This window comes from Pholcus phalangioides, unplaced genomic scaffold (genome assembly GCF_987345545.1).
Source record: "Pholcus phalangioides strain wild (caught in Gottingen) unplaced genomic scaffold, Ppha-v1.0 ptg000007l_1, whole genome shotgun sequence".
Taxonomy (NCBI): domain Eukaryota; kingdom Metazoa; phylum Arthropoda; class Arachnida; order Araneae; family Pholcidae; genus Pholcus; species Pholcus phalangioides.
In genome coordinates this window covers 63,992,984-64,019,262 of record NW_028301600.1, presented here as the reverse complement: position 1 = coordinate 64,019,262, position 26,279 = coordinate 63,992,984, and the positions used below count along the sequence as shown (strand labels likewise).

The 26,279-nt window shown below is 33.8% G+C and overlaps 1 protein-coding gene across 6 annotated transcripts in view; it reads right to left on the bottom strand.

Moving 5' to 3' along the window:
• LOC149085621 (SCY1-like protein 2) overlaps positions 1-26,279 on the bottom strand; it is a 390,639-nt gene that overhangs the window by 65,058 nt on the left and 299,302 nt on the right. For all 6 annotated transcript variants that reach the window (XM_089233764.1, XM_089233763.1, XM_089233765.1 and 3 more), the window contains 3 exons: positions 10,499-10,659; positions 8,004-8,151; positions 2,374-2,520 (listed from right to left, as the gene is read on the bottom strand). In XM_089233764.1, the coding sequence (XP_089089890.1) occupies positions 2,374-2,520; positions 8,004-8,151; positions 10,499-10,659 (456 nt within the window). The remainder of the gene's footprint in view (positions 1-2,373; positions 2,521-8,003; positions 8,152-10,498; positions 10,660-26,279) is intronic.

Sequence of the window (26,279 nt, the reverse complement as noted above, 5' to 3'; positions counted from 1 at the left end):
GGAAAATATTGAAGGATGTGTACTTATAAAGTACCGTATCTCAAGAGGAAATTGACTATAAAATGAAAATAAAACATAACTGTTCGAAAAAGGATCGTACATAAAATGAAGAGTTTTTAAGTGCGGAAATATAATGTTTTTTTTTATATAGAAGCAGTTTTGTGAGCTGAAAATATGTCGTAATTGCATCATAGATTGCTCAAAACATGTCCCATGGGAAACCTGTAATTACCAGTAATCCCAACCGGATGAGAAAGATATGCATTAAAGGTCTTTCAAAATCATCATATGCTTTTCTAATTTGATTTTTTTACATCATTTTTTTTTTTGCTAAGACTATCTCTTTTTATTCACTAGAAATATTTCTTTATACTGTTGAAGAAAAATGTTGAAAATTGATCCACAGCAGTATCCATTTAAAAATGAAAAACGATTCCATCGCGTGGGAATCTTCCAAATGTTGCTGCTTTTCTCAGCATTATTTAAAATGTTAAACTTTTTGTTTGTGTATTGAGCAAGTTCTTTATGTGTGCCCTACTCAAGGAAAACAAGAACACTATATAACCATTATTTCGTGGTTTTTTTTTATAGGGAGAAAAATAGGAGATGCGTCTTTGTATAAAAACGATCATCAAACATTGATATGTCTGAAAAAAAGCTTTTTTCTTCATTTTTACGTATAACTTTTTATATATAAAAATTTAAAATACTGCATGATGTTTTGATTCAGTCCATTTCTAAGAGATTTAAAAAAAAAATTCAAAAAAATACATCTTTGGATACCACATCTCAATATGATCTCGAAATGTTTAAATACTTTTGTTTTAAGCAATTAAATGGTTAGAAGGCATCGATTGCGGAATTAAATAGAAAAAAAAAACACGACCTATTTTTTCGTACATAAGTATTAAACACGTTTATGTTAAAACAAAATGTGGATAAACACGGACGAAGCAAAATACTCTCGACGTTGAAAGTCCATTACAGCAACTTAATAGAAATTCTGAGAAATTCATCGGGTATAAAATCAATTCTATTATTTTTTGAGTGGTTTTTTCCCCTTTGTGAAAAGTTTTGAAAGTCTTAAGAACTCAGAAATAAATTACATTGACACTACATACCTATAGGTATTTCTCTATTTCTTTTTTTTTCATTCTATCCCTTTCTAAACAGACAATGGCATTGTTCAGTGCGTAGTAGGAACTTTGGAATGCTCAAATCATCTGCATCCTTTGCTTTGGAGTACTCTTTGTCTGCAGGCATGGTAACATTTCATTTCTTAACAATGTGCGTAAAGAACACACAGAAATACTTCACACACAGCTGTTATTTCGTAGAGGATTACAGTGAATGAAATAAACTCTATTTTTGTCCATTATTTGACCAGAAGGTGATATTTCAGGCTGGTTAAAATTGCGTATGTATAAAGTTAAAAACAATTTGTTACATTTTTGTCGTAAAATTTTCTGAGTAGATTTAGATTTTACATTAATTGGATTTTATATTTTACATTAGTTTGAACTCGAATTCGAAATATACCAATTTTGAAATTTTCCGCAATACTGACGTCATTAACAAATACATCTATTCATCGTTACAATGAATGAATTTGTGTCAAGCAGTATTCATAAAGCAAGATGAATGAGTTGAAGATATTTTAAACAATAGCGGAAAATTCAAATTGTGGAGATTCTCTTGAGTACTGTTTTTAAAATCAACCTAGCGATGGTCATTGGGTACTATCTTTCTCTCTACTTTATTGGACATCTATATGTATAACTTGTGTCCGATAAATTTACATATGTCCTCCGTGGCCCACACATGCTCACATTTTCTAATAAGCGAGATCGGGAGTGTAGTTTCTAGTTGCTCATGAAGTATTATCCAAAATGCAGCTGTGTGTGTGTGTGTGTGTGTGGATTTATACGTAGCATAGTTGGTTGAACTTTGATAAAATGTACTCAAAATTACGTTAATATTCCTCCGAATAGTTAGAATTGTTTGTATTTATGAGGAGTGGTATGAACGATTCTGACAATCTGAGATATTTAATAAACTAGAACGATGACAGTAAGTACAGCAAAATTAAAGATGGTCGCGCAGATTTGGAAATAATGAAAGCTGGAGCGAGAAAAGCAAACTCCCGGTTATTCCAACGCAACTTATATTAAACTTATTACACTGTAGACAATAAATCCATAAATAAAAACATCAAAAATAAACATCATTCCAAGAATGATGATTTTGAACCATTGAATTTTTATTTTTTATCTGTAGAAAAAAAAATCAAAATTCAAGTTCAAACGAATCAAATATTTGAACAAAAAGTTTTGATTGAATAAACTCATATATAACAAATACAAAAACAAATACCATTATATCTGTTTCGTTGCATTTTTCAGCAAATTCTAGCCCCGCCAACTTCCACGTGCCACGCTTGTTGATTATAACTGACTGCGGGCAGAGGTTTCTGTGTATCAACTTGCAAGAATAATGCAGGAAACACAGTGCTTCCGTCAGCTGTGAAATAAATAATAGAAGGAAATGTGTCTAGTCAGTGAACTATTGTGGGAGAAAGTATACGAATTATCTACGTTATATCTAAAGAAATCAAATCGAAAAAAAAGAAACAATTCTTCTCTCTTCCCAGCTACAAATATCTATAGAAATTCTCCAAGATAAAAGAATCGTCTTACTAGTCTGGACAAAAAAAATACCAATATATTTTTTCAGACGTGATTTCTCTGGGAATTTAAGAAACATTTGAGGATTTCAAATTTATGGCTGTCGGGGTTCGTCTTTTTCCCGCTTTATGTATAAAACATTTTAGCTACTATCACTAAAAATCCGTTTCTTGGTTGAGCACTGGATAGTGATCAGAGACAAGTTAATCCATTGGATTTATTATAATGGGAATAGCTAGCAAGACAATTTGATGAAATACGTTCCGAAATGGCAAAAACAGAAGGAATCAAAAATTGTAAATATTATAGATATAGTTTTTTTTATCACTATTTATTGCTTTCTTGAATATCCATTCGAGTTTTATCACACTTAACTTGTCCGTTATATTTTCATAACGGACTATATAGGCATATATTGGGATTAAAAAGAGTCCAAAAGAAATCAAAAGCCATTCAATTGAACGATATTTTTCCATTTCGATAATTTTTATTGAAATAAAGTGACAGTTTTATGGTTTATGGCTTATACAGGGTGTCCTTGAACTCATGGGCCAAACTTTGAAGGAAGGTAGAATACACGTAAAGAATCATTTTTTGCGTATCAATGAGGGTCAAAAATGAAAAGTGTTTGTAAAAAAAACACAAAATGCTGAGGAAATGAAAAGAGCTTTTTGTTTACATTAATAATTACAGTAAGTACTCAAATAAGCCACCACCAACATCGATATAGACGAGGCAGTGTCTGGCAAATGATTGATGGCAGGTGTTTCACGAACAGTTGCAGCAGTGACTGAAACTTTTGCAATGTGGCCCTCATCAGAGTTTTCCCGCCAACACTTTTCATTTACTAAACCACATTGCTAAACAAAAAATGTTTATGTGTATTTTAAATTCCCTTAAAGTTTGGCCCATGCCTTCAGGGGATATCCGGTATGTGAATGAAATGAAACGAATTATAAATCATATAGCTGGATTTCTTTTACTATATCTTTGGAATCGGTGAACCCAAACCCGTTAAATTAGAAAAAAATTGAACGCGTGATTCTTTTTTCCCTAAAATTTATGTACTTCTGTAAATAAATGCAAAGATATGAATTAATAAAAAGCATATACTTTCTATAAAATAATACTTTTTCTCATCTAACCACTATATTTCATGTTTATTATATATACAGGGTGATTCAAAACTCAACGTAGAAACTTTTAGAGGAGGTAGAAAACACAAAAACAAAACAGAATCACATAGACATGTATCACAAGGAAAATAATTTTTTTTCGTGCATAACAGTGGATGATAAGAAATTTTAGCACTTGATGTGAAACTTAACATCTACACGTATTGTCCTCGTTCAAAGTATCGCTAAATAAAGCGTTTTCCCACCCAAATTATTGGCTTGTTATTTCTGCATCTTGTTGATGTTTCCGATCATACATTCCTATGTGATTCTGTTTTGTTTTTGTGTTTCCTACCTTCCCCTAAAAGTTTGTACGATGAGTTTTGAATCACCCTGTATATATATATATATATAACATACATTCTAAAAGATATACTGAATTAAAATCCAAATGTATTTGAAACAATTCAAAAGCCAGAGTATAGCGCCAACGGCAGCTGTATACACATAACTAGAAATTATAAAATGAGAAGAAAAATGAGATGAAAAATACAAAAATAAAATAAAATAGAACAATGAGAGGAGGTCGTTCTCAAGGGGGAACCCCCCCCCCCCCCACATTGTTCCGAACAGCAAAAATATTTCTAAAGATGGTAGGCCAAGAATAGTCAAAAATGTCGGGAGAACTGATGGTAAATTTATGCCTATTCTTGGCCTACCATCATTAGAAACATTTTTGCTGTTTGGGAGAGTGTGGGTGTTCCCCCTTGAGAACGACCTCCTCACTGTTCTATTTTATTTTGTTTTTGTATTTTTCATCTTCTCATTTTTCTTATTATATATATATATATAGGGTGAATCCGCGACCTATTCTGCCAAACGAAAGGGGGTGATGAACGAGCCCAAGTGGATCATGAAACACCCCACCAACACCCTGTCCTATATCAAACCATTTTCGAGTTATGGTGGATAATCGATTATGGGAAAAAAAATGCGTCAAGTCTGAAAAAACTAGAATTCGTGAAGTTTCTGAGAGACCTACACGCAAACTAAGAACATATTTGGAAAGCGCAGAAAAAAATTCCATAAGCTCACACCAATTCTATTGAGATATCTGGATTTACTGGCGAGCTACAGGCACTGAAAGATTGGTGAAGTTCAAAATCGAATTGTCGTCAAAATTTGTAATTGCCTATTCCACAAATGTCCTTCCAGCTACAATCGGTCAAATTTGCCAAAATCCTGTTCATTCCATCAGCTTTCGAAAAAGTCTGGAATAAACCAAATTGGTCATATAGTTCTACTATATGTGAAATCTCTCAATACATGCATTTCTAAGAGACATTGCTTGTCATAACGATGTGCAGAACGTCTGATCGTATAAAAATGTTTCTTATCTAATTTTTGAGAATTAGTTGGCAAAACTTTTCTCTCTTGGAACGCACCATAAATTACGGCAGACATTAACGAAGTTAGGAATACCCATTTAATATGTTGCGCACAGATTCATCTGCATGACTTACCCGCGTTGAACTCCCGATTATGCAGAAACTGCTATTCTTAGGAATTTATTAAATAATTTCCGGAAGCTTAAAGATTTCAGAAATTAACATAGTTTCACCCCTTTCACAGAAATGCTAGAAGCATGACTACGTTGAGGAAGAGAAACTTGTAACGCAATTTAATATGCAGAACTGGACGACCGAAAGTATGCTCCCAGAATAAGATTGAGTGTTATGTAAATCAGACCGATTATTTCTTTCATCCAGGATAAAGTTTTTAGTATATGAAGAATGATTCCATTTTTGTCTTTCGGTCATCGCTCTATGAAAAGGTATTAAATGATATTCAACATACCATCTCGAACACAGTTGCTTCTATGATCACGTGACTAAGGCTTTGGGTAATGGCAAGAATGTTGATGTTGTTTATCTTGATTTTCAGAAGGCATTCGATCGGGTCCAACTTGGTAAACTCTTCAAGAGTTTACACGAAATTGGGGGCATCTTGCTGAATTGAATAGAATTGTGGTTAAGAGATAGATCACAATGGGTTATGGTGAACGGGGAATTTCTGATTGGACAGGTGTCAAAATTGGAGTTCCTCATGGAAGTGTCCTTGGCCCCGTACTTTTTCACTTTTTATCGATAAACTCGATCAGGGTAACGATGGGATTTTTAGGAAATTTGCAGATGACGTGAAGCTAATAGCTAGTTACATGAGCCGCCGCGTGCTTAACTTTTGGAAGCCAGTGTAGATTACATTTGGGTTAGTTTCTCCATCTTTAATTGTTCACGTCATGAAACGTTAAAACACTGTGATGTAGTGAACAACCAGAAACACGGCTTTAATAACGATTCCTGATGATGCCAATCGCTAGAGTCGGAGATATAAACAATATTTTTTACTAAAACCCACGTTAAAGCAAGAGTAATTACAAACACGCAGAACTATCGGAGGTATCTCTGAGGCATGGGTTTTCGAGATAATGCCTTATGTAACTGTATCTTCGTCTGCCCAAATTAGAAGACTGATGAAATCAACATCAGCCGATGGAGTGATTCAATAAGCAGAAAACAACATCACAGCGGAATGTAACCGGCACTTTATCGATTAAATGGATGAATAATTGAACATTCCCAAATAAAGGAAACCATGCAACCTACCCAATATTTATCACACGCAGTCAATATATTTGCTAGTGGTAACGGAAGATTCACTTCCAATAAATTTATATTCGATATTTAAACGAAAAGACTATGCATACTATTTTTCTGCAATTAGTTTCCATTGCCAAATAATGGGCGGGAGGGGGGGACGTCATATGCGTGACAAATCGTTTTTGAGACCAAGCAACAAATGGAGCTTAAAAAAGACAAAATTTTACTTAGACTTATGTTGAGATAATCCATTGAGATGGACGTGGGTCTAAAAGAGTTAAAGCAACCTAGCAATGCTTAGTAAAAATAGTCAGTTTTTCGATAAAATCAATGACCAGTTATGATACTGAAAAAGAGTGACATTGTTTTTTTTTCCTATTTTTAGTAAGAAAATAAAATATGAATTATATACAGGGTGATTATAAAAAAACTATCCCGACATATGGGCCCCTAACTATCATACCATTCACAGAAACTGAATGAAATTTTGGCATAAGGTATTTTGATGTGTGCGCTCAAGAATGATATGGAAAACAACAGTGTCACTAACAGTTACGGTTACAGTGAGAAAATTTCGAAAATATCAAATGGCAACACCAAGTTTTTTGTATTGGAATGTGATGTCCATTGTGAAAAACCCTAAATAGCGTTCGAACGGCAACTGTAGAATGAAAATCACCGGCGGTAGATAGGCTAAAAGTGAGGACAACCAATAAGGACAGAGAAGCAGCATAAAATAAAGCATTTTATTGTGTTTCACAAATTTTCCACATGACCTTGTGGAGGAGTAATCAGGCTGGGATCTCAGCCGAAGAAACGGTGTGACGAATGAAACGAACATTAATGCTCTGGTGCACGGCAAAGTCCTTTTTACTTTTTCCTTGCCTAGCTCCGGGGATTTTCGTGCTACAGGTGCCATTCCAACGCTATTTAGTGTTTTTCAGTATGGAGATCGCATTCCAATACAAAAAACTTGGTGTTGCCATTTGATATTTTCGAAATTTTCTCACTGTAACCGTAACTGTTAGAGTGACACTGTTGTTTTCCATATCATTCTTGAGCGCATACCTCAAAATACCTTATGCCAAAATTTCATTCATTTTCTGTGAATGGTATGATAGTTAGGGGCCCATACGTCGGGATAGTTTTTTCATAATCACCCCGTATATTATATAGTATGCCGGAGGTAAAGGCACCATGTTACAAAAGAGAAATATTTCAGGAGAGCCGTTAAAAGATTTTTCGGTACGTCTTTCTATGGAGCTAGCTTGTTTCATAAAATAAATATCTGTTATTTATTGAAATAAAGGACTTGGTGTCCTATACCTATGTGTAGTGTAACGAATGTACTGCGAATTAATAACATTATCCTGATATTACCGAAAATGGGCATAGTCCCCCTTTACCTCCGACGTACAAATGTGTATAATATGAATACTACTTAAAAAGTAGAATATGAGGATATGAATTACAGAGATACATACTCGATCATAAATACATAATAACATAGAAAAAAATTATCTTGTGGCATTAATGAATTTCACCTGAAGAAGCCCATATTTTATCTCGATGTCCAAGAAGGTGTATTCCTTCACTGTTGGAGGAAGATTTTGAGGAAGCCGTTCTTCTAGGCATCCTAACACATTGGCAAGACTACCTAGGATCGGTTCTGTAGCAAATGCTAAAGTGTCACTGAAACACAAAGAGATATACTTTGTTTCTATGCTCTAAACTCGCAATATTTGTTTTATGGTTTATCAACCTATGGCATACAATTTAAGTACAATAATAATGATAATAAATAATAATAATGAATTTTTTTCCGTCAAAGATACTTATATCTTTCTTTCTCAAGGTGTGAGAGTTCACAGGAGTCAATAAAATAAATATAAACAAATTGTAAGCTAAGTTGGAAATAGCTGTATATGGCTAATTTTCTACCCACTCGATGAAATACCCCAGTATCAATTTGAAAGATGCTTTCGAGGGGTATGCATAATTTACGGCCTAAGGTGTTTCCGAAAAGCAAGCGAGTGAAATAGATTTTAATTAATTTCCAATTACCTTACAATACGCACAATGTTGTAATCGACCGGCACAACTAGGAATGACAACTAACCCCACACGATGCGAACAAATACGTATACATCATTTCCGAAGTGTGGGAAATCGAACGGGTCGAATGAAATAGCGATAAATATAACAGACGTCTCGGCTGCTAAGCGCAGCCGCTGGTAAGTCGTAACAATAAATCACAAATACGTAATCGTAAAAGCTAGATAATGATGTGCGAGGCCATCAACAATACGGATCTCAAAAGGATTATCTCTAAATATCTAAGCGTCACTATGATGAAAATCTACGCAAGGACTAATACAGCTAAAGCATATGCTTCCGTTTCCACGATGAAGATGACTCGAGATAGCCTGTCTATCGGCGAGTCAATTAAATACACGTATGTGTCTATGAAAATTCCATGTACTGCATTTGAAATTTTCTATTTGACAATAATTTATTTTGCTTCGTTTTTTTAAATTTTTTATTAATGTGTTCTGTTTTTGTTTGTTTGTTTAATGTTGACTTGATGAAATAGCGATTCAAGATCCATGATTGAGGCTGATATTTAATCTCAATGTTAAAGATTTTGCTGAAGAAATTCAACTGTTGTAGAATCACATTATTATGAAATGAAAGTGTAAGGCCTCCTATGCAAAACTGAAGTCCGTTTTAGCCCATATAACTCGTGAACCTTTCGTGATAGAAACATACTTTCAATTAGAAAAAAAATTGAAATAACATGCCCGTTTTTCATATGCTATTTATTTTACTAGGAAACAAATATGTACTGAGATACAAAATTTATACGGTCTCTTGTCTTCTAACTTCTAATTAGAAAGTTTTTAACCTGTCTCTCCATAGCCCAACAAAAAATATTTCCATGTTTTTAAGTTTTAAGTGCAATATTCGTTGTGATATTGGAATTCGAAAACTGCTGGAAATGAAGGAAAGAACAGCATATTTTCTCTCTCTCTCTGGGAAATCTTGCTTTATGCTGTTCATATGATGCTCTTGCCCTAATTTTTGGAGATTTTTGAATTCAAGTATTTCGACTAATATTATATTGCAATTAGAAACATTATTTTTTAAATCTCAGAAGAGATACGACGCAACTTATTAATTAGAAATTAGACAACGGGGAATCGTATGCAAAATTAAATTTTGTATCTCGATACATATATACGGTCCTTAGTAAACTGAATGACATATTTGAAGTAGGCACGTCATTTGAATACTTCTTTTATAATTCGAAGTAAATTTTTATAACCAATTGTTCATGAGTTATTTGGGTTAAAACGAACTCAAGTTTTCACCATCTCATTTATCCTCATGATCAGAATAAAAATGATATAGGTAATAATAATGCTATAATTTTTTCAGAGAATGTTAGAAAAAAAAATAGACATTTTCACTTACATGGTTTTATTAGCCCTGCATGCGTTTCACAGCATTTCTGAACCCAACATCGATAAAATGTCTGAAATGATTCGACAGACCGCTTACTTACAGTTAAGGGGGGTCGAATCTTCTATTTGATCCCATGCGAATTTCATTACTTTTGTGGAATTAAATAGTTGTCATTTTGATAAAATAAAAATTCCAAGTCTTCTTAAGGTCGATAGCTTGACAAGCAATGCATTATCATATTTCTATTAAATTCACTTTAACTTTAAAATACCATAAAAAAATGTATGCGAGACTTTGGAGACCTTATACATGTAGACACAATCCCCACTTGGTTGCAGATTTAAAATTAAAATTTAATCTAAAACAATTAATGAAACCTAAGCAAAAAATTGAGTGCATTTTTTTCATCTTTTTTATATCGTTATTATTGCTGATGCATAAATCATTAAAAGAGAAAAAGCTAATAGAGTTTGAAAAATAGGAGCAATTTATTTAAGGTATACAAACTCGATAATATATTCTGATGTGAACTGCATAACTTAAATTTAATTCACAAAATGTAACTGCTTCTTACTTTGATTCTTCGATTGGATGATAAAGCGTCAGCAGTTTAGGATGTTTCAGCCTGTCCAACTGTCGAACGCTAAATCTCAATATCTCAGTAATGGTTTCTTTTCTTTTGGGCTTATGCAGCTTCTCAGCAACTCGCTTCTCAAAGTAGAACACAGAGGCCTCCTGTTTAAATAAATAAAAATTTTAATTGTAAAACATTTTTTTTTGTACGTTGCACCAAAGTGATTTTTTGGAAAACAAGCATACTTCATAATGTAGAAAGTACGCAATTTAGAAAGCTATATTCTTTAAACATACACATATCAGTAAAAAAAAAAACAACGCGATCACACTTCCACAGGTATTATTAACGTTATTTACCTGCAAACTCAAGAAAACGGAAATTTCAATTTAAGTAGATATTTTCAGGGAATATTTCATTAGAAATTGAAACAAATTACGGATTGAAAATTTTATTAATAAACAACGCATGTTTATATATACTAAACAGCCATATGTTTATGTATACTAAACAGCCATATGTTTATGTATACTAAACAGCCATATATTTATGTATACTAAACAGCCATATGTTTATGTATACTAAACAGCCATATGTTTATGTATACTAAACAGCCATATGTTTATGTATACTAAACAGCCATATGTTTATGTATACTAAACAGCCATATGTTTATGTATACTAAACAGCCATATGTTTATGTATACTAAACAGCCATATGTTTATGTATACTAAACAGCCATATGTTTATGTATACTAAACAGCCATATGTTTATGTATACTAAACAGCCATATGTTTATGTATACTAAACAGCCATATGTTTATGTATACTAATTATAAACGTGGCTTGTAAAAATTCTTGAGAAGTCCAATACACAGTGAAAGTTTTATATTCAGACAAATTCAAATTGCAAGTATAGTGGAAGAAATTGAATTTGCTTTGAGGTAGATTAAACACACAACCATCTTACGATATACAATAAAAAAAGTCATTTTTATTTAGAAGAATTTTGAACTCATCTTTTATTTAAAAACCCCTTCTTCTTTTTTTAGAATAACTAAATCATTTTGCACTTGTGGAAAGTTGTTCTCAATAGGAAATTGCGGTTCCAAGGTATGTAAATATTGATAAACCACTACTTTTCATTATATTGGTGATGACATTTGCATCTGTGTATGAATGAAATTGCTTATCGGGGTAGAGATCCGATAAGTGGCTCCAAAACAAACTTAATACAAGAAGAAGAGGGGAATTTTTCGAGTGGCTAAATGTGTAATTTAATTTTTCGCTATATTCCAATATTTCTCTGACTCAATGGCACTTTCATTTCGAATTATGCGGAAAAGTGATTTCAAACGAATCTCTCGTAATGTTTATTCATCACAAGAGAAAATGTTTCTAGTGTTTCTTAAATCTGAATCTCTATACATTATATGTGATTGAATCCCAACAAAAGACAAGGCACAAAGAGCATGACGTCCAACAATGAACAATCATGAAGAATTAGCACTAACGATTAACAGGCTGTAAAGGGAAAAATAATGTTAGATAACTTACTTTTAAATGTCAATCAATATTTATATTATTTGACAAATAGAATAATATGGATGAGCGACGCAAAGCATATAAATACGATATAATGATAAGTTTTACACCCCGTATATTTATTTCCTTAGTTTTGTAAAGCGAAAATTATTAACACTTCAACAAAATATTACATTTTCTATCAAAAACAAACGAAAATCCGGAATGAGTGAGCTTTCAAAGTCATAACTATCGAAAGGATAACAGTAAATTTCCACATCCAACTGCATGATTCAACTCTCTCACAAGCATTAACGAAATATCTCACATTCTTAAACACCGTTCATTATAGCAATAACAAACCCATATATACTCTGAAGCTGATTTTTCAATGGAACACATTTTCTTGTCTTCCTTACTTTGCACCTACTGAAAATTGCAGGAATGTCTATCTCATAAAAAAGATAGAACATTTTACGTGGGCTTTATTGATTTCTGGTATGCTAGTTAAAGGATTAATATGAAATTTACAATATGTTAACCGCCTATTCACTTGTTTTTTGGTTAGCCATCGAGTTTGTCTCTAATCTTCGCGATCGTAAATACAATTTTTAAAAAAATATTTTTTATATCTTTTCCTGTGTTTATAACTCTCGTGTTCCGAAGCACGGAACGAGATCTCCACAGATATTATTATCATTCAGAAATACGAAAACAGCCTTCATGCCTATTTTTCATCGAAAAATCAAAGTTTTTTTACGTCAACTTCCAACAAAAAAAAGTGCACCACCAGCGATGATTGATTTCATGAGGTATTGGTGATCCTAAATAGAGATTTGAGTAATGCACACGAGAATCACGCATTTCATTCCCCAGACACAGGCGAATTCGTAAATTTAAAGTACACAAAAGTAAAGCAGAAAGGAAAATAGGTCTTTTTTACAATATATGTGCGTATTTTCAAGGGGGGGGGGAGTAAAAATCCTAGTCACGATGGGAAGTGATCCCTTTCATCATTCGGCACCATCCGAGGAAACCAAACGAAAGACGGTATTTCAAAAAAAGCTCTAGCAGAGAAAATTTATTTTAGTATTTGTAGCACGTATTTTCTACGACCATCGCAAAAATGAAGAACTACATTTTCTACATATGAAAATTTCGATTTGACTGTTTCTATTTAAGGTAAAATACAAACAAATGTAAAAGACGTAATTTTTTTTTTCCTGTCTTAATGGTTGAAAAAAGATATTTGATGTTTCATTTTCAGCTTTCTGTCTATTCTGCAGAAAAGAAAAACTTGCTATTAAGTTTCATGTTGGTTCTACAGAAACGTGCTACATTACAAAATCTTCCCGCAATTCATTTGCGAGAAAGATCTTTTGGTGGGAAATTTCAATTTCCTCCTCCTATGTACATATGGTTTTTTCATGCAAAAAGTACGATTATAATGAAGTGCTAGTTTTGTTTTTATAATTTTCGTATATTTAATACTACTACTACACTCCCACGTGAACTTCATAAATATTATTCTGAGGAAGTTCCAACTAATTGGAAATGTTGGAACGGGCCGTGCATGTGTGTGTGTGTGATATACCTAATATGAAGTTTATTCCTGAAGAATGATATGTGTCAAAGAATTGTTGCCATCTGTCTTCCGAGATGGAAAGCAAACAACTCGGAAGAATATTTTGCTTGTATTATGCGTGAATTTTAAATGTTTTGCCTGTAAGTTTTGATTGTGTGCTCTCTGTAGACAAACTTTTCTTAAATCGGAGATCGGCTCGTGTACGAATCACTGAAATGGGATCACAGAAATGCTGAATCACTGAAATGGGATCACAGAAATGCTGAATCACCGAAATTGGACCAAAGGCTTCGAGTAATAACTAAAAGAAAGTGATAGGTCCCTCATGAGAGAGAGAGAGGCACCAAATTTAATTCTCAAGAACATGCATTTCAAAACATTGAGCTTTTTTTTTTTTGAGAGTCCATTAATAATATTTCGTATTACTTTCAATTTGTTAACAATTTTATTACAAACCAAACTATTTTCTTCTGATATGAAATTGGGATGTTTTAGATTAGAATTTTCTTATATACTGAAAAAACAACGGGGAAACCAGATGCTTTTTTTTACTGTAATTACACTTCAAATTAATTTGGTGATATTGAAAAAGTTAATGAAAAGTATCTATTTTTGACTTTCTCTCTTGTATAAATGTTTTGCGTGATCAACAAAAAAGTAATATGCAATAAAAATGTATAGATAAAATCTCATAAAAAAGCTATATCGTTGTAAAAATGTGATCACTAAAAAAAGTACCTTTCTTCTATTCGGAATAATATATTTTATACTTTATTTCATATATATAATACTAAACTTTATACGAGTTATTTTCTTGAAGGAAACTAGAATTAATTAAAAAAATATATATAATCTAAGTTTAGGGAAAAAATACCGATAAATCTGTGTTTTATACCGGGAAAAGAATGAAATTGTTTTATAGAATTTTTTCCAGAAAAAAATGTAGTTCCTATTATAAGAGTTCGACGTTAAAAATGTCATTCGATAAAAAGGTTGAATCTAATCGATGCGAAATATTTTTCAGAAAGACGTGTTTTCTAATAATGATCAAACTCAAATTCTTTCCTCAGTTATTGATCTGATTGACAAAAGTAGTGAAAAAAATAATTATCGCTAAAAAACATAGGCGAAGATAGACGTGAAAGTCTGGGGGGGCACGATGATTACTTTTTATTTATTTATTAAAGTTACTGATTTATTTTTATAATTTAAAAATATTTATAATTATTTTTTTTCGAATTTACTAGTTTTTTATTTTTCTCGAGAGGCCGAAAAGCCCCAGTTGAGAACCGCTGCACTAACCCCCCCCCCCAATACCATGCATAAACTTTCATTATACATTTTCGTCTTGTTTTATAATTATATAAAATCTGAAATCTTACGTGAAATACTGAAATTTGTCCAAGAATATGAATCAACTATATATATGAATCATTGATAATATTATTACTTCTGCTTTACCGTATCCTGGGACGAAAATTCTGTGATTCGGTGGTTCGGGAGTGCCTTCGGGGCATTCATTGCTTTTCTGACAAATATGATTATTCGTCAGAGACTCCTGGTGGAGTATTGATGACATGGTTGTTTGCTTCATTCAATTCAGTATTCAACTAGCTGGGAACTGAATATTGTTTCCATAACAAGTTATCCTAACACGAATACAAATTAGAGTCAGTACGTAAAAGATTTGGTGACCTTGCCGGATTTAGTTTCACCACCACTTCCGAAAAATACAAAATAGTATCATTTTTCCGAAAGATATTAAGGAACATTTTCTCAAATTTTTCCGAGTGAATTTCTAGCAATATGTAGTCCACATAGTTGAATTGTGGACTACATTGTGGAAAAAAGTTTAAGGGGCAACCGAGAAACCGCTATATCTTGAAAACTTGTGCTTTTAGGTTCATGGATATTTTGATGTGATAACTACAAAGTATAATTAAACATATTTCACAAAAAATAATTTTGATGAGTGCTGCAGTTTTTCAGAAAAACATGGTTAGAATTATAGTAAAGGTCAAAACCTGGGAAAAAGTATAAGCGGTTTTTCTGAAGACGACGAAGGAAATTTGCATTTTTCTCATATTGGCGTAAAATATGGTCAAAAAATAAAATAGTATAAAACTGATTACGCACTGTGTGAAATAATTTTTTTTTGAAAGTGTGGGGATACCAAGGGCAACATATTTATTGGGCATTGAAAAGCAATGTAATTGCTCTCAGAGGAACTTCGATGCTTGGTCATGGAATAGCGGGAAGAATTTGAAGATTGAAGACTGTTAGTAAAAGTTTCATAAATGAGCCCGATAATTTATAGACTAAAAGCTTACTCTCAAAAAGACATTATTCTCCTACCAATTCGTCAAAAAAAGACGATTATTCACATGGTCTGAGTGGAAAAAAATTCTCTGGTGTAATTTCTGAAGGAATACAACTTGCCTTACACACGTCAAACTGTGCCTAATGTGATAAAAAAATGCAAATGTTTAGTATCCAAAACCTGAAATGATTACCTCCACTTATAAAACAGTGCAGATAAAAGTGACGTGAATCGGCCAAACAGAATGTATCTCTCTCGGTGCCTAGTAGGATGAATGTTTTCTTTGAGGAAAAGAAATTTAGATGGACTCGGTTTTTTTAAATATTACTGATCTATGTAATCAATGACAGAGCCTTGCCTTGGAAACGTAGGCATATAGAGACAGTTTTGGCAGATTTTATATTTTCTGAGGCACCTCTCAACTTTTAGACAGTTTTTTGTTTCAACATGATAATGCTCATGTGCATGTTTTAAAATCTAAAAGGCATTGGTTTGAAGCCAATTCAGTGGAAGCCCTTGAGTAGTGATTGAGAAGTTATTTAGTCTTTATTTAGTCTCACGAAGCATATAGAAATGGTACGCAGTACGAAAACAAACATGATGTTATTGCTTTGATCGAAGAAGCGTGGAGGACGATTACACAACTAATTATTAATGATATCTATCAATGACATCCCAAAAGAGATGAAGCTTATAAGCAAGAAAGATCAGTCTCTTTTGATTAAAACAAAATTTTTGCGCATATACTTTAATATTCCTTATACTTTTTTCCAGGTTTTGACGTTTATTATAATTTAAAAAAAATTTCTCTGAAAAAGTTCAGCACTCATCAAAATTATTTTTAGTTGAAATGTTTAGTTTTACTTGTAGTTGTCAGTCTAAAAATTTCATGCACCTACAAGCGCTAGTTTTTAAGATGTAGCGGTTTTTCAGTTGTCCTTAAACTTTTTTTCAGCATTTTCTTTTAGTATATTCATGGATATGTGTGAAATCGCAGTTAAAAAAAAGTATTTAAATGCAGATTCTTATTTCTGAGACAATGAAGAGATCAATCTTTGCTTGAAGTATTCACTTTTGATCCTCAAGAGATGTAAGTGATCATATGGATTCATCCTGATTGCAAATCGTTGTCTCACACACTCAAATTTACATAGTAACTACTACGTTTATTCTCGCTTATTCGTAATTTCTGTAAACTAAATCACTTTCTCTTGTATGTTCTGTTTACGCAAGCTGATGCAGGGATTTTCACTGGAAAACAATGTTTGTCTTACGAACACAGAAAGGAAAAAATTAGAAAGAAAATCGTCACTGAGATCCCACTAGTTTACTTATGAGAAAAGAGGTGCCTTGAAATTTACTTTTTCTTTACTTGAATGGATCTTGTGTTCTTAGAGCTTCCCCACTCCCGAATATACCAATCAGAAATGACTTTCACATTACTCGAAACTATGCCGGGATAGTCTCATTCATTTTGATCAAAGAAAGACGCGAGAAGGGGGATTTCATTTAGTAAATCTCGCTCTTAAGGGAGTTCGTCCTTTCATTCAGAGCACAGCAGGAAAAATACTGTAGTAATCACGATTATTTTTTTCAATACTGCTACTTGGAATCGCATTATGGAAGTATGTAAAGACGTTGTTTATGTTTAATCCGCATTTTATGCAGTTGTGGTACCTAACAAAAAGCATTCAAAAAAATATAAACATGATTGTAATGAAAAAATGAACTATAAAAGTCCGTTATAACGACAGTTCACAATTACGAGGGAAATTGTCGTTATAACGGACTTCTCGTTATAAGGGAATATCCATATTTTGCTCTTTCTGGTTATAAAATTGTAGAAAATTACTGCTTTATCTGCATTAAAATTCATTTTTATCTGTGCTTGGGTAAGGAGCGGAAGCACTTTTTTGTGCTCCAAGTACGATGTCTTCATTCCATTGTTCGGGGATTAGCTGCTGTGCTTCAGGGAAGATAAGGATCGGCTACCGGCACGTGTGTGTCCGAGAACTGGGGGTATACCAAAGTCTCCTAGATACTACTCTCTAGGAGGCTTTGGGTACACCATCCCACCCTGGGGGTATTGGGATTGGGGGCAACTTGCTGAATTGAACAGAATCGTGGTTAAGTGATAGGTCGCAACGGGTTATAGTGAACAGGGAATTCTCTGATTGTGTACAGGTGTCACAAGTGGAGTTCCTCCCGGAAGTGCCCTTGGCCCATACTTTTTTCACTTTTCATAAAAAAACACGATCAGGATATCGATTTGATTGTTACCAAATTCACAGATGAAGTGAAGCTAATGGGGGTAGTAGGAAATCAAAGAGATAGGGAGTTGCCTCAGACCAACCTAAACAAGTTTGTATAAAATTATTGATGATTGTAGGCAAATGAATGGAGCATGACGTTTAGCGTTCACAAGTGCATTGTCTCGCATTTTAGTTCGAACAACACACGTTTCTCTTACGAGCTGAATAGTGTCATTATCCCGGATTCAAGTAGGTTAAACGATTTGGGAATTTTCATTGACGAGCGGCATAGGTTTTCTGAATATTGTTCAGCGGTGGTCAAAAAAGCTAATAGAATGCTCGGTTTCATTTTCGAAAAATCTCTTTGCGTTCTCCCAAAGTCCACCCCGGTTTTAATACATCTTCTCGTGTAGGCACCAAACCCGCTGCCTTGATTTTTAACAAATTGTTTTTCGCTATATCTGCTATATCGACCAGTTCAGAAGAAAAATAGACGACATTGGTATCGTCTGTTATCTATTCCAAAGACATAGTCGATGATAATAACATAATTTCATTATGCCAGTACCTACCATGTGATTTAAGGCATAAAAAACGTATTCACGTCAAAGTTTGCGGCCGTGTCTATGAAAAAGCCTTGCCGATTTTTTTTCAGTTATTCTCTTAGGCACTGGAAGAGACAAAAGCCGAATAAAATCACCACATAACCCATGTGTATAGTGAGGAAGTCAAAAATAGGAAGAAGGGGTTAAAAAAAATTGACTTTTCTGTGTCCATTCTTTATTGGGAGTACCTCAGAGTAATTTTTACGAGGTGCTTGTGTTACGGTAAAACTCCTGTTCAATTCGTGAAGTGGGAGGATGAACTACCCTTTTGAAAATTCTTTTGACGTTATAACAGTGAATGCTTCCTTATTTTTAACTCGCTATAACCGAATATTTTTTGTCTTTAATGTTTTGGTTATTTGACAATCGACTGCAAATCACTCGAGATTCTCGTTATAAGCTGTATTCGTTATAACTGACTTCAACTGCACATGCAGATTTTTTCAAGACAAATATATGTAAGTACATGCAGGGCCGTCTTAAGGGCATTGTGGGCCCCCGGGCCAAGTGATTTTTCTGAGGCCCTGCCTTACCAATTTGAGTACATGCAAATGTGGTGTATGTGCTTATATCCTACATATTCAGTACATGTACATATGTATAATATGTACTGTATATGTATATGTATGTATAATATTATTTTACATGTACATATACATATAAAATAACATGTCCTGACTAACTGGTTCACTGACCGACAAACTCCTTACCAGATCATGACCAGCCACTCTGTCTCAAAGAAAACATATAAGCAAGTGGTTGAAGAAGGCCTGGACTGAATGGCTGACTAATTCATTATTTACGGAGCTGAAACCCCTGAAGCTATAAATATGAAATTCGGTCAGTAGTTTTATTTTATAATATAGAGACTCACTAAGAAGGCATTTTTCAAAATTTGACCCCTAAAAGAATCATTAGGGGGGGGGGGTTCAAATGTTATATTAAGAAACGCTATAAACATGAAATTTGGTCAGTGGTTTTATTTTATACTGTATACTCACAAAGGAGACTCAAAATGCAATACCTAAAGGGGTCATAAGGAGGAATTTTCAGATTACAAATTTCGCGCGAACGAAGCCGCGGGTAACAGCTTGTTTCTTATTTGTATATATAATATATATAAGGATGTATATATGTATATATAAGGATATGTATGGTATATGATAGTCGAAAAATGATAATGTTTTGAATGTAATTAAAAGTTTCATAATTTCACCGAACACGTATATCTGATGTTACATGCAGTAAGAGTTTGGCAACGATGTCAAGTGGTACATTATAAAGAACTAAATTGCGAGCATATTGATTATATTAGAGATAACTGAATATTTCCTTTCTCCCGTGAATCTTTCACTAATATACAGCTGAAACTTTTCAGCTGGCATCTTATTTTCCAAGAAAAAAAATTTCTTCGTTGATCTGCTTTAACGATCTCAAGTCAAGTAACTTCGCTGCTAGGATAGACCACATCTTTTTCTTTACGACGAACAATCACTAGCAATGAAATTTAGTAAGAAGAAAGAGAGTATATAAATTGAAGCTAACAAGAGATGAAATTACTTCATCTACGTGTTCAGAAAGTAAAATTCTTAAAACGGCTAACATAGAGCAACAGAAAAGATCCGAAAGATTGCAGGAATCTTTCAGAAGACGTCGTTACGTACACTTAAATCACAGTATCCGAGTGGTGGGGAATGAACTGAAAAAAATATCTATTTTAAGGTTATGATTTTTTAATGCACATTTTTCTTTCAGTTTATGTAAGGTCAATTTCTTTTTTTGGAATTGTAATAGAAAGGCGTATTCATTTTCTTTAAGACATACGCTGTTAGAAAAACATTCGAGTTCTATACTCAATAGAAATATTACACAGGTTGTCCGAGCTAGTATCGGAAAATAACGGGCAATAGAGAGAGAACTACGCATGATTACTTATAAATTTTAATTGAACTGAAAGGAACAATCCCTTTAGTTTATTTGGATAATAATAACTTTATAGTAAAGTTCATCTTTATCCCGGTTAGTGGTTCATTAGGTTTTGCAGATATCCAAATGATATTCGATTTCTTGCCATGTGTTTCGTAGCACACACATTTGGGATGATATTAAATCAATTGCTAAATAGATACGCTATTTCAAATCAAGTCGGAGGCTTCACATTTCACTGAGATCGTAGAGGGGACTTGAGGTCACGTAACTGATTAAAATTCACCTAGCCTAAGCATGCACTGAGCCTTAAGTCTTTATGCAACCCTTAACCATAATGCAACTGAGTTCTTTTCAAAGTAAAAATGGAGTATTTTTTGAAGAGTTTTGTTCCCTTTTTATAAAAGATTCAAACCCGAATTCCTCTTTTCGCGGTGCCGGATATTGAATAGTTAGACAAGTCTACTTGCAAACAGTTCTCTCTCTCTCTTTCTCTCCATATTTCTGTTTTTCTATCAAAGAAATGTAAAATCTCCATCGAAATGTTTATCTATGTATATCCTGAATGTCGAACCGAAGTAGGATGTATTTCCGTTTGTTTCCCCTTCAAAATGGTTTATTTGCATTCGTGAAAGAAATGATAACCACGATTGGAAATCAATATTAAAATAACGGAAAAAATAATATATAGAGTCACTTAACTTATCTACGTTCTTAGGATGATGAAATACATATTGAAGTCTAAATATAGAAGAAGCCAACTTCGTGTTTGTGTAGACAGCAACACATATGCACATATGCAAAAAACATCGAAAAACAAATAATACACTCATACGCTCGTCTATATGTATTTGAGGTTTGTGAGAATAAGAAAATATTGTATTTTCCTCTTTTATAACACTTCGTATAAGAAATTTCAGCTTCAAAAAAGCATTTGATTGTATTTCAAGAAAGCAATTGCTAAGAACGTTTTCCTAAGACTTTTAGAAATGCACTTTATTTCGAATGCAGGCTCAGTGTTTAGAATGAACTAATGCTTTTATTTTGCATTAGTGTTACTTTGGATGGAGGTTTCTAAGAATTCAGGATTGCTGTCACGTCTCCCATTGTGAAGGTTTCTAAGAACATTAAATTAGCAAATTAAAAGGATGTATTTTTATGGACCCTAGCAAATACGAGTTAGGAATTCGAAATTCTCAAAATATTTGAGCATCATACAGTATCTGTATTAGTGGTGTTCCGTCACCGCGTCTATTTTTCAAATTTAAAAGATACGAAGCCTACTTTAATTACCAATGAAATCGAGTTTTATAGGGAACGATACTTCAATAGGTGAGAGTTATTAACAATCTGCATCTGTAGCTCCGATGTCGTAAGAACTCGTCTTTACATCAAGAAAAGTTGTATTACGTAGTGTTATTTGAAAAAAGAAAAGTTGAAAGAAAGTAATATATAAATATATTATTGCTTAATCATGAATATACTATTCCCGTTTCCCGTTCCAAACTTTGGAACGGTTAAACCAAGTTAAAATGTTCTACCACTCGTCATCTTCTAACTCTTCGTTATGTTTCACAAGTGTAGAACACAAAAGAAGAACACAGGTGTAGAGGGGACCCCGTCCCCTCTACACCTGTGTTCTGTGTTCAGATATGATTGAAGCATTTGAAATTTTCAACGGGATGAATAGGACGAACAATGAGTCATAAATAAATCACCAATGAAGTACTTCGAAAAGGGCCACCAGTTTCGATTTTTAGCGCCCCATTGGCAAGATGCTCGTCTGCCAATTTGAAGGTTACCGTCAAGGTCCATGGATGCGAATCTGGGCAAAGAATATAAAGAATAGACCAGCGATAGACGACGCCTTCATTTCTGACCCAACTCCACTGGTTGGAAATTGCCGTATGGCGATAAATGACTGAAGTTGGTCTGTAGTAAAGAAAAGTAGTTTCGATTGGTAAGAGAGACATCTCCAGGTTGTTGTGGTGTCGCGGAGAAGTTTTCTCCAACAGGGTTGTATGTGTGTGAATAGACGTAATAGCTCGCTTTCGAGTGTCATGGATTCTACTACAATTGACACGCTTAAAAAGAAATTTAGTATTCATATTTTGATAAATATATAGAGAAGTTATCCATACTTAGATGAAGACAATCATAATTTCTTATGGACTATGTAATGAAATTTGTTTGTTTTTATTGCTGCATTTTTATTCGATGTACATATTTTTATGGACATTTTTTTTTCAGCTACCTTGTTGGTCAGTTGGCCCGTTGTGGCATTCTTATTTGTATTTGTATGTACATGAATAAAGAGAGAGAATAATAAAGCAAATAATCCCAGTGCACGCCGCTTAATGTGACCACATCGGGACTCGGGGTTCCTGATAACAATAACCAATTGATAACCATATCAAAAAAAATACCGGTTATAAATACAATGACCGCATGGAAATATGCAACTCCGTTTTTCTATCCTACATAACACTCCTAAGGGCCAGGTCATGTAACTACTTGCTCACCATCCCACATAACAAGTTTCAAAATGTTAAATCGTGCATTTTTTTCCAAATTGTTTATAAAACAGAATACTTACTTGTTTAATTAAGCTGAAATCGATTTTTTTTGTTCATAAATTGTGAGTTAGTATGGAACTGCATAATGTGTATTACGAATGACAATACTTTTTATAATGTACGGTACGTTCCATAGAAAATCCTTTGCGAAACTCCTCCGGCCGTGAATGTGGTCAGGTGAAAGAAACTGAATATTGAATGAAGAAAAGGACTTTTTTTACATAAAACATGCCTTTTCTATAAGAAATTTCAAAAGAAGCGCTACATCCACATGGATCATAGCGGCTATTACGACCCCATTTTCAACTGGGTACGGATATTTTTGTCAATAAGGGAGCCTTTTGACTTCCTACATAATCTTGTAGATTGATAACGATAACTTATAGCGGAAAGTGAGTCTGGTTCATCTGTAGCTTCAAAATATTCAAAAAGGAAAAAAATTCAAGGAAAAGAAATTGTTAACATAAACCTGAGTCCTTATGTTATTGTTGACATAAAAAAGCTCTGATAACTACAAACGAATTTTTTCTCTTATGATATTGATCCGTTCCGTACTTAACGAAAGTGATAACAATGCCCGAATGATAACATTATACGTGAATTTAATAAATGGGGTCTATTGTATAGCGGTGGTAAAAAAAATCGAATAGAATGCTCGGTTTCATTCTTAGGTCTCTTCACATTCCCCCAAACGCTTTTCCGATACTTAGTTCGTCCTGCACTGGAGTACGCCGTAAGATTTTGGGCACCATACCTACAGAGGGACATAGACTTGGTTAAGGGTGCGCAGAGAAGAGCTACTCGGGTTTGGCGCACAAGGCTTGAGCTACGAAGAAAGACTTGATTTCTTGAATATGTTTACATTAGGAGAGCGCAGATGTCGGGGGGATATGCGTGATCGCGGTGTTTAAAATTTTCAACGGGGTAGATAGGATGGACCATTTATTAATGCATCGTCAATCAATTGCTTCGACAAGGGGACATCAGTATCGTTTAGTAAGAAACAGTGCCAGGTTGTGGTGTCGCAGGGAGTTTTTCCCTAATAGGGTTATTAATAAATGGAATAGCTTACCTCCAGGGGTCGTGAATATTAACACAATTGATACGTTTAAAAAGAAGTACGATAGCCATAGTGGGATAAATCGAGAAACTATCGATACTCAGATAAGACTACCGTAATCTTTTTTTATGGGCAGTGCATTATACATTATTAATTATTAGGTTTTTCTTTCGTAATATATGTTTTTATATTGCTGCTGTATTTTGTTTATATTTGACATCGATTTTTTTTATTGACATCTTTTTTTCAGTCACCTCGTTTAGCAATTTGTTTGTAATGGCCCTTGAGCTTGTGTTTGTATAAGCAATGATAAAGCACTCAAGGTCATGAAAAATTCCCAACTCATCGTAAGGCATAATCTCTAACACATTTGGCTTAGCAAAATGATTAAAAAAAGCCCGAAATCACAGATAACTGTTTACACCATATGTATAAGATGATGCAACGAAAAATGTGAGACGAATTACAACGATCGCCACTTTTCCCTACATATATCGGCAATGCACTTCCCGTCGACACATCAAGGGAAAAACAGTGAAGACAGGTGGATCAGTGCATTACTGAAGTATTTAGGAACGGGCCGCGCATTTCCTTTTAGCAGCCAACGGAACTTCAGTCGTCTTAAGCCAATTACTTTGAGATTCTGCGGCTAGATAAGGGAGAAGGTAACAAAAGCACAGAAGGAAATATTCGATGTGCTTCCGCGTCTGTCGTCTTCTTTCGTGTGCCTTGATCCTCGCCTTTCCAGTTGATTTCCTACTGCTGCGACCCTAACAAAAGAACAGAAAACTAAACGAACGATTCTCATTTACAGTTGAGTCAAACTAAAAGCACCAGCTCCTTCAAAACGAGATGAAACTTTTGCTTATGCTAATTGCCACAATACAATCACTAAAATTCTACTTCTAGAAGATTTCTCTTTCGGAATTATTTTTATTTCAGCAGCAGAAGGAGGTTTATTATGTGCGTTGAAGGTATGAATTTCCGCGCTAGAAACTGAAACTTTCAAATTATTCAGAGTATTGTATGAAGTGAAGTCTACCGAGTGATTACAGGATAAACAATAGAAATTGTGTGTGTGTTTTTTCCTATTCAGGAAATTTTGTATCTCTCGAATTAGGTGACGAATTTCTAGCGGCTCTATTCATGTGAGCACTGGGATTGAAGTTTAGCCAGCGCAGAAAATAAAGGCACTTGAATTTCAATCCCCGAGGAGAATTTCTATAAACTAAAATGTAAATGAGGCTCTGTTTTCTTCACCCCTCCGCAAGTATTTGAATTCAAGAAAGGTTCATTTAGTTAGACGGAATTCCAACGTTGCACGACCGCGATAAGCGGTGTTGCCAGTTAATGTTTTGTTACTGAAAAAGGGGGAACGAAATTTCTAGGACGTTTCTGTTCTATCTTATCTCAGTTAACGCATTAGTTTGTAAATAAAAATTTTGCAGTTGCGAAGGGGAAATGAAATCCTTAGAATCCGTACGGCTCTATAGAATTCAGTATAATTATAACTGCCGCCTATCGGAATTTAAAATCCAAAAGAAAGTTATTTATTCTCTATCTGGGTGTGAAAATTTTTTAATAATATACGTTTTAAACAATTAAATAAGGAACTTAAAAGAAGTGATCGCTGGTGGTTTTATCGAGAAAAAAATTGAATGTTGTTCCCGCATTCAAATACTGTGTGCTTATGAAATACCTGCATCATTCTGAGATAGCGATAAAAATATTTATTCCAAATTTAAAAGATTATAAAGATAAGTTAACAATTAAAATTTGTTGTTTCATGCCATCTGACAGCCTAATTGTTTGTACACTTAACTCAGCTTGGCTTTAAACTTAAGTTACAGACTGGTTACCCCACTTGTACATAGAAATACACTGTTGTGTCAAAATGATAGAATGGATTTCCTATTTATATTTGTGTGTAA